The 19,753-nt window shown below is 35.5% G+C and overlaps 2 protein-coding genes and 1 non-coding gene across 3 annotated transcripts; all 3 read left to right on the plus strand.

Moving 5' to 3' along the window:
- The first annotated feature begins 9,829 nt into the window (after positions 1 to 9,829).
- On the plus strand, positions 9,830 to 11,955 carry LOC145786395 (proteasome subunit beta type-3-like). The gene has a single exon (XM_082598041.1). The coding sequence runs from the start codon at positions 9,943 to 9,945 to the stop codon at positions 10,558 to 10,560; it is 618 nt and encodes a 205-aa protein (XP_082454167.1). The 5' UTR covers positions 9,830 to 9,942; the 3' UTR covers positions 10,561 to 11,955.
- Positions 11,921 to 18,022, plus strand: LOC145786394 (MAP3K12-binding inhibitory protein 1-like). The gene is made up of 7 exons (XM_082598040.1): positions 11,921 to 12,035; positions 13,025 to 13,138; positions 14,013 to 14,093; positions 14,633 to 14,727; positions 16,360 to 16,430; positions 16,834 to 16,998; positions 17,419 to 18,022. The coding sequence occupies exons 1-7, from the start codon at positions 11,976 to 11,978 to the stop codon at positions 17,643 to 17,645; spliced, it is 813 nt and encodes a 270-aa protein (XP_082454166.1). The 5' UTR covers positions 11,921 to 11,975; the 3' UTR covers positions 17,646 to 18,022.
- A 616-nt stretch (positions 18,023 to 18,638) lies between these two features.
- LOC145787035 (U2 spliceosomal RNA) lies at positions 18,639 to 18,823 on the plus strand. The gene has a single exon (XR_014291355.1). It is a non-coding gene; the product is annotated as a U2 spliceosomal RNA (small nuclear RNA).
- The last annotated feature ends 930 nt before the right edge of the window (positions 18,824 to 19,753 follow it).

A 19,753-nucleotide genomic window follows, 5' to 3' on the forward strand; every position in this document is an offset into this window, starting at 1 on the left:
ATCGCGTGCGGCTTGGAACGAACACACACAAAGATATGCTGTGGCGTTCGTAATTTTGTATGAAATTCTACATTCTGATTTAAAATGTTTTCATAATTTTCAACGCAATCAGTTGGAAAGTGATGCCGGTTTCTCGTCAATCAGTATCTATCAAACCAGTAGAAAAATATTTTAAAATGGGTAAGTTTAAAGTTATACTAGGTCTTCGGAGTGTATAGTCTCAAGTGTCAATACAGCCTAGTTGGATCGTGATCACAATAACAACAAAGCCTAAAATTAAAATTTAGTAGAACTTGTAACATGTAGTCTATCAAAAAGCCTACAAACTAACCAAAAATGAGTAATAAAGCAGACGTTGATATTATTCAAGCTCTGTTCCAATTTGCCCATGTAATGAAGAATTAAAAGTTATACGAGGATCCACCAACTAGGATGCTGAACATATCAAGAAAATAAAATCATCAAGGATTGAAAACTTATAGGCCTATAATTTATTGAAAAATTAACAAATTACCAAATATGTCGAAAATTTATACTACTGTTTTTATCATCAACAACAACACAAGAATTTGCGAATAGATTTGTTAACACTTCGGAATGAACTTCGTGAAATAAAAAGGATAAAGCTGGTGTAACCAAGCAATAAGTTAAATACTTTAGTTTGGTTTGGCATCTTTATCCTAGGACTGACAAAAACTTTGATAGGTTATTCCTGGCAGTTTCACATAATTATAGAACCACTGACGCAGGACAGGACGTTACCGAGATTGACAGAGTGAGGGTTCCGATAGTTGTTGAACGTTTGTTGCCGGGAAATTATTCCATTCACTAGGTGCCGCTAAATGGAGAGGCGTGCTGAAATGCGTTCCTCAAGGACACACCCCGAGAGCCGAACTGGCGCACCGTGATCGTGAATCGGGCGCGTAACCACTGAGCTAACGGGGTAAACAAACTTTTTACCTGCAATATGAAAATAGGCCTATACACTTACCAGTAGCCTACGGTACCTCAAAAGTTAGCAAAATAATACTTGCTCTTAGATAAACATTACTTAACTAAATAAGCAAATAAGCTCCCGCGTTTGTGTTCGAAAAAACGCAAGGCCAGGAAGCGCTGGTTCGGCACTCGGGGTGTTAGGCTATAGCCTTGAACCTTGAACCTTGAAAGCCTTGAACCAGTGCTTTGAAGGACTTTGCAGGACTTTAGCGGCACCCAGAGAGTGGAATAATTCAGAGATAACACTTCAACCATGGATGACTTATCAAGACTTATTTATAAGTCATCTCTGTTTCAGCAAGCCAGACTTTACTCTGTAGACATCGGTGACTGGGTTTGCGTCAGTAGCTCAAACCCTCTACAACTAGAAGTAAGTGAAACAGCCAGGATTAAGCTCTTAATGAAACTATCTCAGTCAGGGATCTCAGTACGAGAATGTTAATCAAAAACAATAACCGGGCAATTTTATTCAGAAAAGTTTGAGTTAAGCGTTGTACAAGATTAACTGGTGAAGAATTAGAAAATGATAGATTAGACTAGACTAGACTAAAAATATAGAAAATGATAAATTAAAGAAGATAAATTATTGTAGGTTGTTTATTAATTTAAAATTTACATGAGAAAAAATGTATCCCTGTTCAGGCTAAAATTTTAATATGAATTGCATAATATGAATTTTCAACAACACTGTTTGCATTCCTTCAAGGGGCGTAGTCAGGGAATGGCAAAGGGGGCAATTTGGATCCTTCCGGGGGCGTAGTCAGGGAATGCCAAAGGGGGCAATTGCCTCCCCAAAAATATTTTATGTAAAAATTTTGCACTCTGTGACGGCATCATTTGACAAAGTTTTACTATTGATGTAGGCTGTCAGTACTCTTAGAATGCGTAATTCTAAGTTAAGACATGTTTTCAAGTGTTCATGGGGGAGAGCCCCCAGACACCCCTGTGGGTGCTCCGCCTTCACTGACTCGTTGCCGGGCTTACTCACAGTAACATGTAGCCTACAAAATAATTATTCTCCGCCCAAAATTTGTGCTGGCTACGTCAGCGTTGCAATGCTTTTTGAAAAGTTTTTTCGTGCACATGTCAGAGGATAGTAGCCTAATATCTGTGAGCGTTTTATTCTGGCAATTAAGTGTAGATAGGCTATAAAGCGGAATTATTGTGTAAGCTTTTAAAAATTGAAATCAAGCTGCAGTGCGTCGCGACTTACAGTTTGAGAACCTCTGACCTAGATTGTTTCAACATAAACGCCAAAACATTTTAGTTTTAAATGTTTTTTCAGTTTTCAATCCTACTGACAATAGCCGTTGTAGGCTAGTGCAGCCTATTTATTGGTCTTTTACGCGACAGCTAAGCAGATTAATTATATTTAGTCAAATATTAATAATCTGTTTGCTGATATTCGTTAAACTTTTTTGCTTTTATTGTATACTTTCGAGATTTTTTAGATGTAAGTCTAAGTCAGTGGTTTTCACCTTTTTTCAGCATGGGGGTCAAATTGGAAACCTAAACTTTGTTCAAGGCTGCAACAAAAGAAATGCGATTTAATGCAAAACTTGATGTTGGCTTTGACTTTTAAAAAGTTTCCTAAAACGAGGATTAATATTAAAAGATGCGGTATGCATTAGACGCATCCCTAGGTTTAGTGAGAGTCGAGATAGAGCAAGATGTATAATTTACGGTGGCCTCAAAATGGTGGCCATGCGGACATCTCATCAAATGTGATCAACGTTTTTCAGATTCCTCGTGGTCTAAGCTTTCCGAAAATGTATAGGTTTTCTTATCTCTCACAATTTAGAATGGAAATACATAATGAACCTGTTGCGAAAAAAACTCTTTCGACGGCGTCTGGCAACATTAATCAGAGTTGCCAATTTGTCTTTTTTGAAGCCAGACTTTGAAAATGTGACTGTTTTTTAACTCTCTAGGCCTAAGCCTTTTTTTAATCAGGCTTTTTCTGGTATTTTTTCGTGTTTCTTTCATTATTTTTCAGATTCATAAAAAGGCAACACAATATTGGCTTTTTTTGGCCTAATTTTTTCATTCTCGATTTTTTTTAGAAAAAAAATTCTGTCAGGGTCAATCGGTGTGAGTTTCATTGAGTTTTTCAGCATTTTTCTGAATCCTGACCTAAATGTTTTTCAATGACTAGTGATAGTATTTCATTGATTGTTTGGCACTTTGGTTTGGTTAACTTTGTGTAGTCATTTCGCAGTACTAAATGCGTGGGTCGTGGTAAGTTAGCCATCCCAGTAGGTTAGTCACTAAATTCTATTTTACCGATGACTCTGATGAGCAGTATTTTCTACCTTATATTTGATTGTACAGTGTAGTGTCCGACCGAATGTCGTTTTGAAGCCGAAGCGAGAAAATTTTCTAGTTGCTTGTCTTTTCATTGACTATGTTTCTGCGTTGTCGCTGAAGTCAAAGTTCGGTGGAACATTATTTGGTTGTACATTTTTTATATGTGTATGTTTAATGATTACTAATTGGCCTTTTTTAGCTTTTGCAGATATTTGCTGGCTTTTTTTAGGCTTTTTTTATGATTAGGTCTGGCTTTTTTTGGTAAAGACAGATTGGCAACTCTGGCACTGAGTTGGTTTCCAATTTCCAATTTTACCAGTCATGGCAAGGCAAGGTGCAGGCACTGCAGCCTGAGCGTAGGACGTAGGTGCATGTGTTGTATGACTCTGCTTGATGATGGTTGTTGCTTTTTGGTGGACTATATCAGCACGAAAAAAGTTATTCTACTATTGTAGATGAGTAGCGCACTTTATTGTTGGTAACATTTGAGGCCAGTGCATCATGCAGTTTGTGATTGTCATATTCACTGACCATTCAGGTTTATGCATGTTGATTGAAGATTTAAATTAAGTAGGCCTAGATGAGAAAGGTAGAGAAGTCAATCTTTGCATTTACCTTCAGGTATGCCATATTTGTCTGACTAAAGACATAGCCGCAGGCGCATACTGTGAAGCTGTATTGAATGGGTGCAACCATGGCCACCTAAAGATACGGCCTGATTTGTCACATTTTGCAGAAATTTCCAGGTTTTTCTAACTTTGGGCGAACGTTTAAATAAACTTTTCTAAAAATTAGATTTTACGCTTTCTTTGCTCTTTTCCCCAGATGATACAATAGGTTTTAACATCCTTACATGTTGAAAAACAAAGAAAATTTGATTTCGAAGATTTTAGTCAGACTGTTAATTTTCAATAACAGTCTGATTTTGCGTTTTTCAACTTACTTTTTCTCATTTACTACTGCTTCCCCAAGGCAACAAAAAAGTTTTTTGTCATTAGGACACCGCAAAAAGTAAAAACATCTGAGTCATTTTTTTATAAGACAAGAAATTTTATGAGGATTTTGTAATGCCACCTCTCAGATTTTTATGATTTCCACATATGTAAAAGACAATGTATATGGGAGCTGAATAAAAAAAAAATTATCAAAATCCGAGTTGTATTTCTCGAGATGTCACTCATTAAAAATTTGTGTTTTTTAATTGTCACGCATGAGCGATTTCATTGTTTTTTCTTATTTCTTAAGATCTAGTAGTAGGAGAACAGTGAAAATTGGTGATCTACCATTTTAGGAGTCAAGGAATTCAAAAATGTTGTCTCTGAAATGATTGCAACAAAGAAAATATCGAAAAGTTTGAATTTAAATTTTTTTAAGTAGGCTACCACCAGAGGGCGCCCTAAGAATGGTGACTAGTAAAATCATAACTTTTTTTTTGTAAGTTATTCTTTATTGATGTGCTATTCCAGTAAACATAAGGAAAACTAGGCCCCAGCTTGTTTTCAGGTGCCCCAAGCCTGTTGAGTTCAGGGTATATTTTGAACTCAATTCTAAAGTGCAGCCTACTGATACATGGAAATATATGCCTTTGTTTTGTGTGCTGACAACATATTTGCAAGTTAAACCATTTTCAATTTTCAGCTGTGAGTATAGATAAGCAAAAGGTCAACAATTAAAGTTATTTGCATGAACAGCTAAAGCATTTAAATATACTGGTAATGCACATCTTTAACCTACTTTGAGTTGAGTCTCACTCAGCCCAGTTAACAATGTAGTCAAGTCAATAAGCTGTTAGATTGTAACTTGGTAATTAGAAAGACTTCTAAGATAGACTGTATCTACCTGACTTGCTTGGCATTAACATTATGCTTCAAACAGAGAATGCACCTTTGGGAAACAATGATCATTATGAGATAAGAAGAGCTGCAGAACTTGCATAGCAGATAATAAAGAGCTCATTCTAGAAAATGCTTTAAAAATGATTAATGATTGTCGATGTCCGTTTGGATTCCAGCAAAAAAGAAGTTATTGTTAAACTGAGAGGTTGAGAAGATAAAGAGTGTACACTAACTAAGCAATTATTAATGAAAAATATATTTGCAATATTAATTTAAGATTACAGTTAAAATGTTAAGATCAAATGACAAGTGCTATTTTTGAAATATTTGGAAAGAATGGTGCAATGTGGAAGATAAGATAGATGAGGTAGAAAATGAAGTGAAGCTAGTAAAGGAGTTGTCAGAAGAAGATCAGGAGCTACTATGGTGGAGGTCTGGTGTGGACAGAACTGATGATGCTGTGATTTGTGCACATCATGAAATGCGGCAATTAAAAAAAAATTCTCTGATAAATTAAAAAAAATGCTGCAACATTTTTGAAATACATGAGGTTGATGCATCTTCAAAACCTCTTCCTCAGAGTAGACGCACAATTGGGCTTGAATTGGCAAAAAAACTGAGAAGTTTTGGAAACTTAAATGTTGTTCCAGGACAAAAGCTTTGCAGCCGCTGTTTCACCAAACCAGGAAACATGGCAATTGATTTTGATAGTAGCATTTTTGAAGGTGAGTCGAGTGCATCTCCAATCACAAAGGAACTTCAAAGTGCAGTTCTCAATGCAGAAAAGGAAGCATCTACAGCAAACTTAAATGACAGTTTCGCACTATTGAATGAATCTCCACTGGTGCCATTGCACAGCAAACCCAAGCATCAAAAACTAATAGTATGTTCCCAAAAAATTGCAAAAATGCAAGAGAAAGCTAACGTCACAATTTGTTGTAGTGTCTGGCTTGAATCCCAATGATCTAGAGACAGCAAACTCCCAAGACCTTGAACTAAGAGACAAAGTTAAAAAACTATATACATGACAGCATGGATTTAAACAGTCTCATAGCAAAATTAAAGATTAAATTTCACAACACAAAAAAGTTTTCTGACAAATTACAAATTCTGACCCTAATTCCTCAGTCTTGGTCTGCTGAAAAAGAATCAACTTATTTTGGTTGCTCCACGTACTCAATCTACAAAGCTAGAAATATTGAAAAAGAAGGAATTTTGGGTCGGCATGATCGAAAACAAAGAATTGGTACTCCAGCTGAGATACAACAAAAATTTTTGGATTTTTTTGAAACTGATGAAACATCTCGTATGTTGCCAGGCATGAAGGACAAAGTAAGCATACAAAAAAATGTTTATCATCAAAAATGGTTGTTACTAGGGTCAGGCTGGGAACTTTACAATATCTTTAGAGAGCAAAATCCAACACTGAAAATTAGTTTTTCCAAATTTTGGTCTTTAAAACCTAAATGGTGTGTTTCACCAGGAGCTTCTGGAACTCACAATGTATGTGTTTGTCGCATGCATCAAAACGCAGAGCTCTTGGCCTCAGCATGTGGTCTGCCAAGCAAAGAAATGATGAGTGTTCTTGTATGTGAAGTGACAAACAATCGCTGTCCAAGTTGTCCTGGTTTGGCTGCTTTGAAACGTAAATTATTTGATAATTTGACTACATATGATGAGACTGAGACCTTTTTGGTAGAACAATGGACTTCTACTGACCGATCAGATTTGAAAACAATGGTATATATTAAGGAGGAACTCATTGAAGATACTATTGCTGCAATCAACAAGCTGACAGCACATTCTTATATTGCAAAGTCACAAGCTAACTATTTGAAATGACAAAAATTGACATTGGAGCCACATGAAGCAATTGTTTTGACAGACTTTGCAGAAAATTATGAATTTGTAGTTCAAAATGAAATCCAAAGTTATCACTGGTGCAAGGAACAATGCACAATTCACCCCATTGCAGTTTATACTCGTGACATTGATTCAACAATATTTCAAGTCAGAGAGCAATCCTTGTGTTTCATGTCTGATGATTTAACACCTGATACATCATTTGTGTACAACCTACAGAAACATCTTATTACACATTTGAAACTTCAACATCCTCAACTAACACATATTGAGTACTTCTCTGATGGCTGTGGTGGACAGTATAAAAACTTCAAAAACTTTCTGAACCTGACATACCATCACTCAGACTTTGGCATAAAAGCATCTTGGTCCTTCTTTGCCAGAAGTCACGGAAAGTCACCTTGTGACCGAATTGGGGGTAGTGTGAAGCGAAAGCTGACCAACGCTAGTCTTACTGCATCTCCATCCAACAAAATTTTATCTGCTGAAGCAGCATACAACCACTGCTCTCACACAATGCCTAAGATAACTTTTTGTCTCCTTCTTAAAGCGGATATTGAAGAAACACGCAGTCTACTACAAGATAGATATATCAAGGGACAAACTGTCAATGGGACAAGAAGCTTTCACCATTGGTCTTTCACAGATGTTTTACTGGCCAATGGCAAATACCAGAGGATTCTTGTTGGGTTCCATTGGATAGCACTTTGCTGAAACTGCAAGTTCCAACAACAATCAATGGGAGGCAGTACAAACTCACTCAAGATGAAATGAATTACATGGCAGCAATTCGAATGTAAAGAGAAGTTATAAATGACTATCAACTGAGGTAAACATGTACTGATGAGGTTTTTGAAATTCATATAATAGAAAATAATTACAAGTAAAAAATAAAGAACTTCAAAGGATTGGAAAAACTGAGCTTCAAAACAAGATGAAGTTTCGGCAAGCAGTTAGAAGAGAACACCGGTTAGACTGTCATGCTCCTAATCAAGAAAGTCAGGACAACACACTTATGTCTGATTTAGGCCTACAGCTCATGCTAATTTGTAACCTGAAATGTACTTTAGAAATACAGTAAGTGCATATTTGCATTTTGTAACTTATTAATTTGAATATAGTTGTTTTATAAGGTTGTTATCTGCTCAAGAAACTTTTTGCAGTAAAAATAAAGCTTGAACACAAACAAGAGGTCAATTTTACAAGCTACCTATATAAAAATGTTAATTGGAAATATGTATGTAATCAGACTGTGTAGTAGTGTTTGTCCTTATGTGTGTGTGAATCTTACATATGGTCTATTATGTTTATCTGTAATTAGTGTTTTACCATTTTTTGCTGTGGTGATGCGGCACTGGATTTTTTTTTTTTTTTTTACTATCATTATTATTTCTGCATTATAGCACCTTAAAACAAGCTGGGGCCTTGTTTTCCTTATGTTTACTGGAATGGCACATCAACGAAGATTGATTTTCAAAAAAAAAAAATTGATTTTACTTGTCACCATTCCTGGGGCGCCTCCTGGTGGTAGCGTGCTTAAAAAAATTTAAAGTCAAATTTTTTGATATTTTGTTTGTGTTAATCATTTCAAGGACAACATTTTTGAATTCCTTGACCCCGAAAATGGTAGAAAACCAATTTTCACTGTATTCCTACTACTAGATCTTGAGAAAAAAGAAAAATCAATGAAATCGCTCAGGCGTGACAATTAAAAATCATATATTTTTAATGTGCGACATCTTGAAAAGTACAACTCTGATTTTGATAATTTTTTTTTTGTTGTCCTTGTATATACATTCTATTTCACATATTCAAAAATTGTAAAAATCTGAGAGATGGCATTACACACCATTTCTTGTCTTATAAAAAAATTACTCATCTCAAAAAATGTCAGTCAAGCACTAGCAGTACCTGTAATCAAAATATGCAAAATGTGACAAATCAGGCCGCATCTCCAGGTGGCCATGGTTGCACCCATTCAATACAGCTTCACAGTATGCGCCTGCGGCTATGTCTTTAGTCAGACAAATATGGCATACCTGAAGGTAAATGCAAAGATTGACTTCTCTACCTTTCTCATCTAGGCCTACTTAATTTCAGCGCAATCAGCGACTTCGGCTTTTTTTAATTTTTTTTCTCAATTTTTTTAGGGTACGAACTGTCCAGGGTGTGAACTAGGTTGCATCCGTATTGAATGACCTAATGCCCTTTCGTGCACTGTACCAGGGCTTTTCGTAGAAGCAAATAAACTATGTGGAAACTAACTGCCAAGAATATCATTGCAAATCCATTAGCACCTTGGAAGTGCAGAATGACTTTCAGTTACATACTAAACTTGTTGAGAAATTTCGCTTGTAAAAAAGTGTATAAATGGTGATCAGATGAAACATCAAGTTATTTAGTAGTCCAATTGAGTAGCCTAACTTATCCTGGTTTTATGCAAAAGCATAAACGGTGTGATGGACCAGAGAAACAATGTTAAGTTAAACAAAGCATCTAGTTAGGCAGATTCTAGCCTTCTGTATTATATTGCATATTTGTTATATATATTTTGTACGTCGTTTTTAGCACTAGTTGCAACGTTCATCTGATAAAAATAAAAGCAACGACAAACAGGTTGATTTATTGCTTCACTTACTTTTCAGATGAATGTTTTAACTAGTGCTGGAAATGATAAATTGTCCTAATGAACACCCAAACTTTTCAGTACATATGTAGTATATATAATTATATTTATTTTATATATCATTGCAGTACCGTATGTTAAAATATTGTTAAGTGTTTCTGGTAATATATATTAAAAGAATGATTGTTAAAATCAGTGCATATAAAACAATTCTTTGATACCAGGCCAAAGTCGTTGTTGCAACTTCTCAACATTGTAGGTGTAGAAAATAAGTGTTTAAAGTTTGTGTATTGTCAAACTAATTTAAACATCAACATGTCTATAATGTCATATAATGGAGGGGCTGCTATAGCCATGAAAGGAAAGGGCTGTGTTGCAATTGCTTCTGACTTGCGGTTTGGCATTCAAGCACAAACTGTTGGAATGGATTTTGAGAAGATATTCCCAATGAATGACCGATTGTACATTGGACTTACTGGTCTTGCCACTGATGTACAAACAGTTGCACAAAAACTTCGATTTAAGTTAAAGTTGTATGAACTGAGAGAAAACAGACCTATGTCTCCGAAGACTTTTCTCAGTGTTGTGTCAAACTTATTGTATGAAAAGCGTTTCGGCCCATATTTTATTGAACCTGTTATTGCTGGTTTAGATCCAAAAACATCTCAACCATTTATAGCTTCATGTGACTTAATTGGATGTGCAATGGAACCAGAAGATTTTGTTGTAACAGGAACATGTTCCATACAGTTGTATGGAATGTGTGAGGCTTTGTGGCGACCTAACATGGAACCTGACGAGTTGTTTGAATGCATTTCTCAAGCACTGCTTAACTCTGTAGATCGTGATGCGGGGTCTGGTTGGGGTGCAGTTGTTCATGTGATTGAAGCTGATAAAGTTACTACACGAAAACTTAAAGCAAGAATGGACTAATGAATTTCTAGTAATTGTAGATTGTATGTGGTGTATTCACTTAACAGCAATGTAGCAAGGAATTTGTTCACATGTTATTTTAATTGCAACTTTTCATTCTGGAGATAGTAAAAAACAAGAAATTGATTTCTAATGCTGTATCATAACCTTTTGCATCAATGCATTGTTTAAACTTGATTTTTAAAATATGATAATTCCTTATTTTGTTCAATTTTTTTGATGTGTTCTGGAAAGTGGAAATCATAAGTTGGCACTGTTGTCAATAGCATAAAAATCTTATTTGTTTATAAAGTGCAAAGGGAAATAGGCAATTTACAAAATAAAATCAGAAAAGTTCAAATTCCAATACAGTATGTGTAAAATAGCAAATTAAAAGACATAGTAAGAGTCAATTTGCATCATTATGAGAGTAAAGTGCAAATTACATGACGCATAGATACTATAGAGCATACATGTTGTTCAGCATTCTCAAAGCAGACCTGGGAACCTAATTAAACTGGTTTATTTGTTCTTGCAATGCTTATACTCTTAAAAATGAAATTTTTATCTACAGTACAACGTTTGAATGCACAGTATCGGTATCGTAGCTAACTTGATGGCATTGGAAGTTTTACCACATGCATGATTTGTAAATTGCTTGTTTCTAAGTACACACAGTATCACATATATATACCACCTTAGCTAAATAATAATTTCTGACATATTGCTAAAATTTTACCAGTTTTCAGTTCTGTTGCTTTCAGCGAATCGACCATGAAATGTAACACAGAAATAAATTTCGGGTTTTAAAAGCAAGCTTTGCATGCAGCGACAACTTGATATGTTTCTTTAAAATTTAATTTTTGTTTTCTTGCTCTTTATTTTTGTCGCAATTAATCTGAAAATGTTTTTTTATCAATTAGTTACTTACCTTTAAAAGTGCTGCTACATCCTGGAAATAATTTCAGTTAAGCATGTGTAGGCTAGTATGAGTAAATAATAATTATATTACTCTGAGTAATATAATTATTAATGACAAACAAAAGATGAATATGATGCTTATTGCTTAGCTTATGAATACTTTTCATGGTTTGAAAATACTTTTGGGTTTTTTATTGAGCTGGTAAAGATTTTACTATCGTCTACACAAGACCCTAGCAAAAGCAATTCATCAACCATCATAGTAAATAACAATATATGCTGAGAGAATAGTCTGTAAATCGCTTGCTTGCTCCTATTGAAACTTGTGATATTTCTGTTATTGATATTTCTGTGATTGAAACGTTGCTGATAGCCACATTTTTTGTGATATGTTTTAAATCCAACATTGAAGTTTCACCAATCATTTGAGATTTTTGACCCTGGTTATTTGTTGTAAAGACTAATGTGTAAATTTTGGTTTTTGTATTTTTGAAGTTAGTATTAGCTAATTAAAGATGGATGACATTGTTCTGCTAAAAGAAGTCATTGTGATTTTAGATAACTTTGCAACTAAGGTAAGTAAAAAACATGTCTTGTTTCGGGTTGGTAATAACTTTATTCATCCAATTTATGCTAAACTTTTCAACCAGAGATACAGGCAAACTTTTCAAAGTGAATTTTGTGCTGATTCCAGATTAGCAGTTGTGTTTTTAATCCTTTTCAGATTTAAAAATATTTGCTTTATGACATTTTTCATTTTAGTACTGTAAAACAGCACAACTTTGCCGGGCTGACAACATTGCCTAAAATTTGTGAGTTAAAGTGTGATCACAATGGGATCTTCTTCTTCATGTTTTATTGGATTTGTCTGATGGATAATACTGCTAAATATTATCCATTAGACAAATCCACTAAAACACGAAGACCATAGTCTGTTTTAGGGTGTGATATTATCAATGAATAAGCAAAACTTTTTTTGTTGTTGTTTTTTTAAATATCCCATAAATTGTCATTTTAAAACTTCACAATACTGGTGTGCTGTAGCAATGGACTGAAACAACAACAACAACAACAAAAACATGATGAAATCTACCTTTCCCAACTGTTATAGGTCGAAATTTAACAATAGAAAATGTAATATTTTAAGCACTTGATTTGCTAGTAAAACAGCATCGACTGAAACCAGCACCAAAAGTGTGTTGAGGGACACTCAAAGCCATTTTTGATTAAAAAGTTGCTGTTGACTAGTTTTGTAAGCAAAGCCTGAACAGTCTTTGATATCATTAGTCCGAATCCTTGTTGGTGTGCCCTTATTTCGTTTTCCATTTGCTATTCTTTCCACCAGTTGTCTTTGAATAGAATTATTGCAAATCATATGGCCAAAATACATCAATTTTCTTGTTTTATTTGTTTTTAGAATTTCTATATTGATTTGCATTCTAAATAGTACATCTTCGTTTGTGATTTTATCCTTTCATGTAATACAACTACCAGCGTCAAAATCTGCTTTTGTTGGTAATTAAAATCAAACTGAAGCTTACTTTCATCTGCTTTACGATTCCAGGCAAACCTCACGTGTGATATTTTGAAAATCTCCAGTGATGCAAACAATTTTGAAAATCTCAATTTGCCAAAGAACTTTCCAACTGTTGTTAAGGAGCTGTCTCGGTCTCTCCAGGTAGATAAAATTGTATATTTACTATATATAGACTTAGAATATTACTGCTATTTTTCAATATGATATTTGCGATTGCAAATATATATATTGAAAGTAGGCATGGAGTCAGGTAAGAAAGACCCAAAAATTCTTCTGGCACCTTTATTCCACAAGTAAAAACACAAAACTGTGAAGTCGGACCAGAAATACCTGATTCTGACACCACAAGGACCAACCCTTCAATCTTCATGGAGACATAATCCTTCTCATTTCCAAACAGTCTTAATGAGCAATATTTCCTCCCATTAGTAATTAGCGATATACCATCACTCATCAGCGTAGTTTGTTTTTACCATGTTGATCTACTCTACATACATAAACAGGCCATGCCAACAGGCAAACTTCAATGTAATTAGAGGCTGATCTGTGACGATAGAAGTCAAAATCGCGAATGTGTAGGCTATCATATTTTATATGTTTTTGAGCTACTTTGCGCTATGTTTATCATGCAAATATTGGACTGCATTTTGCCACTTGTGTTGGAAGTCTAAAGAACATTTGACAACACCGGTGACAGGAAAATCTAGAAATGTCGTTTTTTTAACCTGAAACTAGAAGTTTTGCAGTTTTGCAATGATTTAAGATTCAGTAATCACACTTTGCATTCTTAAAACTATTTTTCGAAGCGATATAAATTACATTTTTAAAAACAAAATTGCACCGGCTTCTAATCGTTGTTAATGTTATAGATTTGCAAATTGGCATTGCCTGTGTTTTTAGGTCGTTAGGCTACAGTTTATACCATCTCATCACTCATCAGTAGTTAAGAAAAGAAAATGTGGCTTTTAAAAATCTTACGTTTCTGAGCTGCTATTACAACAGTATATTTATACAGGAAAAAGCTGATACTGTCGTTGAAAAGCCAAAGGTGTGCTTTGATAAAGATATGATACAGATCACAGTACCAAAGGCACAGGTAACATGAACAATATTGTAAAGCATGTGGGATCGTTAAAGTTGTAAAGCTTTCCTGTTGGACTTTCGCAGCGTATTTCCAGACAGCAAATCAACAGTTTTTTATGTTGATTCAATGTCTGGACACGTTGCATCAATGTAAAAAAACGGTTGATATGCTAAGTTCTGGATGTATCTCTGACGTTATTTGATGAATGTCATAAAGTCCGCAAAAATACTTTTTTAATTTGAAAAAACAAGCTCTGTATAATGTTAAACTCCATTTGATCCGCCAGAAATAAATCTTAAACAGACATTTTAAGAGATTTTTAAACGATATCATATTAACTCTGTGAGCAGCATCAAAATGAGAAAGAATAACATTGTTCGGATTGAAAAGTTGTTATTTTTTTAACCACTTTACGTTTTAAATGCACCAGCTATTTAGCTGTAAAATTACTTTAACATTATAAGCACTTCTTGTTGCATAGCTTACAGTTGTGATTGTTTTATTTTTATTTCTCATCAAAGTCTTTCGTGAATTAATGATGTTGATTGCAGTTAGATCAACGTATAGAAGCTTTCATTTCACACGCTCAGAACGCTGTGGATGACCAAAACATACAAGAATTTTTCCTTAGAAGCGGCGAAGATGTGTAAGAATTATAATTTTACGAGTTTTAGTTGAAAACAAATAGAAAGCTTTCTCTAGTGTGGTTTTGTTGCTTGCACCAGTTCAATTCTCTCTCCATTTTGCCTCAAAGAAGCCTGGTCTTCATCCTGAAACATCAAGCTTGACCAGTTGCCTGCACCTGCAGTGACACTTTCTTTTCTCGTAATGCATTTTTAAAATGTCTTTTAACACTTCCAAGGTTTTCGATTTTAAGTCTGATGGTGGTTGCTAACATTTCTTGCACAATGAGCTTCAGTTGCATTTAAATGGGATTTTACTGGCAAGCATTGCCCTGAATATTCCTATTACCGTATTCGAAAAATCAAGGTTTTTGATATTTTGTAGAAATTGCAAAGTTGCATCGAACCGAAAAATCGTTCTGCCCATTATTTGTGTACAAACGCGACATTGAAAGGGCGTGCGTGGCATGCAATTTCAAACAAACGAAAATCTACAAGTTGCTGTGATATGGGAGTTAAAAGAACTTGAACTTGTCTAGAGTAGTCATGAGGAAAAAAAACTATAGTAGGGGAAGTGCGGGACCGATGGGACACGGGGACCGCAGGGACAGCGCGATATCTTGCCCTCCAGTGAATATTTTTTGGCAATATTGATTTTGGACACGAAATATGTATCTCAGGTTGTGCACGTGAAAGGAGTAGGATCTAGCTCAACTGTGTAAACAATGGCGGTAAAATATTAATTTTAAGACCCTAAAATAAATTGTAGCTATAGGATTAAAAAAATCTGTGGAAAATATCAGAAATAACAATGATTGACAATAAAGTTGTTTTAAATCAGTGATATAAGAAGCAAGGTTTGTGATACTAATGGAGTTTCAGATGTCAACAGAATGGACAGCAGAAAAATATTTCTCAAAATTGCTGATTGCGGGACCGATGGAACAAGGGCATTTTAAATAGGCATTTTAATTTGTCTTTCCAAACAATGAGAATGTTACCTCAATTTCTCAAAAGATATAGAAAAAATAATCCTTGCCACAACCAGTTAATATAACAACACGCCTAAGCGGCATTCTACGTTTCTCAATGATTGTTTCATCTGTATAGACAATCTACACATGGATATTGCAATTGCTTACTAACATTGACAAAGGAACTTGACTTTTCATGTTGATTTTTCACTTTTAATGTGAATAACCAATTTCAGTTCATAAAATCATTTTTTGTACTTCTTTTGAGCAATTTTAGATATGTCCCATCGGTCCCATAACACTGTCCCATCGGTCCCATAGGCATGGGACCCATGGGACAACCAACAACATTGATAAAATGTTGAATAACTCAATAACTAATTATTGCATTTCAATAATTTTTACATCATACCTCGTATGTCTGTGGATCTACAAACTATGAAAAAATGGCGACGTAGCATTTATGTGGGAGTCGTTATTAACAAATAAAAAAATCTGTCCCATGGGTCCCGCACCTACCCTACTGTTTTTTGTTTTTTTTCGACGATTCGGCAGCATTAGATACTACATTATTACACGAGTTTGATGGATTATTATTCGACAATGTATTACTTGGAAACTGCGGAAAGCCACACTTTGCTCGAATTAGTTTATTCAAAAATAAACTCTTCTTTTTTGCAGGCCGCAGACTGGTTGTGCAAGAACGCATGCTCTCTACAGAAGAAGAGCTTCCAATCGTACACACATGCAAGGTATGCAAAAATATCTTTTTAAGATGCTAAATGATGTGTTTGAAGGTGGACCCTGAACACACAGCGTAGATTGACTTCACTTTCAAAAATCTACGTTTTTACCACTGGGAATCAGATTTAAATTTTATGTTTGACGGCCATGGTTTGACTTAATGAAATTCCAGTCCAGAATAGCGTAAACAGCCGCAGGGGCGTTCTAGATGGGAAACCAGTCACCTTTTTGCATTGATCTAACGTCTGTAAACATTGAATTAGTGCAAAAAAAGACGGATTTGTTAGCTGGTAAGAAGTGACAAACACGACTGCGATTGTTCCACAGGAGTAGGCTACTCAGTAAGGACAAACGACAGGAAATGTTTCAATTTCTTCTCCACCATACACTTCCATTCTATTCTTGCTGCAGTGAACCGCGTAAGGAACATTGAAGGTCCTCAAACTCAAATCAACTCCCAAGGCCGGTGGTGCGCCTCTGTCAAGTCAGAACCAAGTCTAGATGCTCAGACAGCTTGTCCGCCCAGCACTCAAGAACGGTTGATGAATTTAGAAACACACCTAAGATTAAATAAAAGTGAGTTGTCGGATTTGTTTGCCACTAACTAGAATTCATGTATACTTGTTAAGTTGGATATACTTTATAGGTGGTGTATTTTATAAACTTTTACTGTTTTTTTCTTTTACTGCAACTATGCAATGAGAAAAGTACTGATTTTAAGACACGTTTGACTTTATCATCCCTAGTTTTAACTTAAAGAATAAAATACGTTCACTCACTATTAACATTACATTAATGAAAGAAAACTTTACAAAATGTAGGATACCTTTGTGCGTTTTAGCCTATGTTAAACACAAACACGTTGTGACAAGGTTTCTTTTAACGAAGAATCAAATGATTTGACAGAATCTCACCTTGCAAGTGAATGCTTTTTTTTCCAAATCGGTCTTTTTTACATTGACGGACTGATATGCCAGCTGGGATATATTTTTTCAGCCTCTGTTCCAAAAGACGTTTACTCTCGTTTGAAAGTGCTTGAAGAAAGAATGCTGGAACTGGAATCACGGTCTCCCGAATATTTCCACGACAATTCAAACCAGACGTCATTGCTTGGTCGAAGATCGAATTCTGACGAACACCAGCACGCCAGCCTCGTTGATATAGACGATAGAATCAGGCATTTAAAACAAAAGCTTTTGAGTAAAAAATTTAAACCTGGATAGCTGTGCGGTGGAACAAAAACTAATATATCCTTATTTTTTACTGTGGTGCTGATACCAGGGATCTAAAGGTGACGCGTAACCTTTTTCGCGTCATTTCATTTCTCACACGGCAAACACACGTCGGCAAATTGCGAGTTGTTTCTGCATCTTCAACTTCTCAATTGTGTGAATGAAGATTTAATGGTGAACTTCCTGATATGCGTTTTACCACATCAGCTATGTTATCGTTTTGCAGAATTGCCAGCTCTAAGTACACCAAGAGACGACTAGTGGATGAACTTTTGTTTATAAGCAATTAAGCATGAGAGGTTCCTTTTTAACTGCTTTGTAGGGCCAGTGTGAATATTTTCTCCAATGAATTAAATTATTTCGTTTCATTATGCGTGGGTTGTTGCTGTATGTGGTTTCTCGGAAGAAAGGCGATGGTATCGGTAAGGTTTATTGAATAATGGCCGCTTCTTCGTCGTATGAGCTTTCTTTCGAACTTCGCTTCTCGGCTGTCAAGACAGGGATATCTAGACAAGGGGATATGAAGGCTCGCAGCGATTGTCTTGTTTTCATGACACTACCAGGGCGGTAGTTTGTAGTGCTTTAATCATTTGGTTCTTTTTAAAATCGTAGAAAGTTTTGTAGTGCAGCTGGTACAATGACCTACAGAAGACAGTTAGCAAATGTTACCTAGAGTATATTTAAAGAATACTTGTTTACAAAGACAGTCGAAAAGTTACCAGTAAGCTGTTTTTTATAACAAAGCCTTTGCAGGAGGCTAGATGTAAAGCAAGTATATGGGTAGTTGAATTAACAAGCAACTATGAGCATGCTGTGAATATCCAGGCCTGATTCTAATAGCGCAATGCAAGTTATCATAACAAGATTTATTAAACTACTATCGGTGCCAATTGTCATTTTACGATATACAAAGATTATTTACGATAAACAAAAGCCCTTCTATTGTCACACGTAATAAAAGCCTTCGTATCCCCTTTTTTAGATATCCCTGTCTCAAGAGCTAAGATCAAGTGTAGTATTTGTTCTCAGTTTAATACCTGGGACGCCCAGCATCGCTGGGCTATTGTACTAAATGTATGCTTGAAGACGGGTTGTCGATTCAAAGCTCGCTTTGTCGCACCCACGGGTTGTCCCGGTATTGCAGTACCTCCGGTTTCGGCCCACATAAAAAAAATAATGGCCGCTGCTAACGAATAACCACATTTTATGTTGTGCTGATATTATTAGAGTTTTTCAATTCAATTTATTTTTCTTTGTCAGAATACAAAAGAAATGATATTGTGAAAAAGAAATACAGTAACAAAACCAACAAAAGGAAAAGGTGGCAAAACCATAATGGTTTAAGACGTGCAGATTAAGACGTTAAGGCAGGTTTAAGACGTTAAGACGTGCAATTAAGAGTTAAGTGAGGCTTCCCGTGACGCACCGAGTATTGAACGCGGGCCGGTAGAGTGAGGCACCACTCCACTGACCGCTACGCCACTCAATTTCAAATATTATACATCAGGGAGAAATTGTCATATTGCGTTGTTTAAAATACGTCATACAAGAAAGTAGTAAAAACAACATTTTACTGTGTTTGAATAATGAATAGCCCTTAACTGCAGTAATAACCTATGTGGTAGCCTACGTAGCCCAATCCCGTGGAGCGGTGTTCAAGAAAGAGTAGGTAGGGAATTGCCGCCATGGTCTATTGTAGAAAAAACTGCAGTTATCAATCAAACTTGTTCATTTATATACGACTGCTTGCGTACTAAGAAACGAAAGCAGAGCAGCAGTATATTAGTGTCACGGTTTCTTTCTATCTCTTACCAGGAAAGAGACTTGGAAAGGTTCAATGACGTAGTTTAATGGGATATTACCGAAAGGCAGTCAATTAAATGTCGAATAGTTCTACTGGTGAAATGATAATGAAAATTCTTGAAGGACTTTAACGAACGGCTTCTCAAATAACTCTAATTTCGAACACAATTTATATCAGCACCAATTCTCATCTACTTGTATTCAATTGCTTTAACTCTCAATCAACAATAATCTCTGCACCTATTACCAATCCACAACTCTCATGATAATAATATCCATCAATAATCATTTACGCA

The sequence above is a fragment of the Aplidium turbinatum genome, chromosome 17, assembly GCF_918807975.1.
Source record: "Aplidium turbinatum chromosome 17, kaAplTurb1.1, whole genome shotgun sequence".
Taxonomy (NCBI): domain Eukaryota; kingdom Metazoa; phylum Chordata; class Ascidiacea; order Aplousobranchia; family Polyclinidae; genus Aplidium; species Aplidium turbinatum.

Bases quoted from the DNA above. Each gene is read 5' to 3' on its own strand.
- LOC145786395 (XM_082598041.1), top strand. From the start codon at position 9,943: ATGTCTATAATGTCATATAATGGAGGGGCTGCTATAGCCATGAAAGGA.
- LOC145786394 (XM_082598040.1), top strand. From the start codon at position 11,976: ATGGATGACATTGTTCTGCTAAAAGAAGTCATTGTGATTTTAGATAAC. The intron at 12,036-13,024 runs GTAAGTAAAAAA...TTACGATTCCAG, and splicing joins TAGATAACTTTGCAACTAAG to GCAAACCTCACGTGTGATAT. The intron at 14,094-14,632 runs GTAACATGAACA...TGTTGATTGCAG, and splicing joins TCACAGTACCAAAGGCACAG to TTAGATCAACGTATAGAAGC.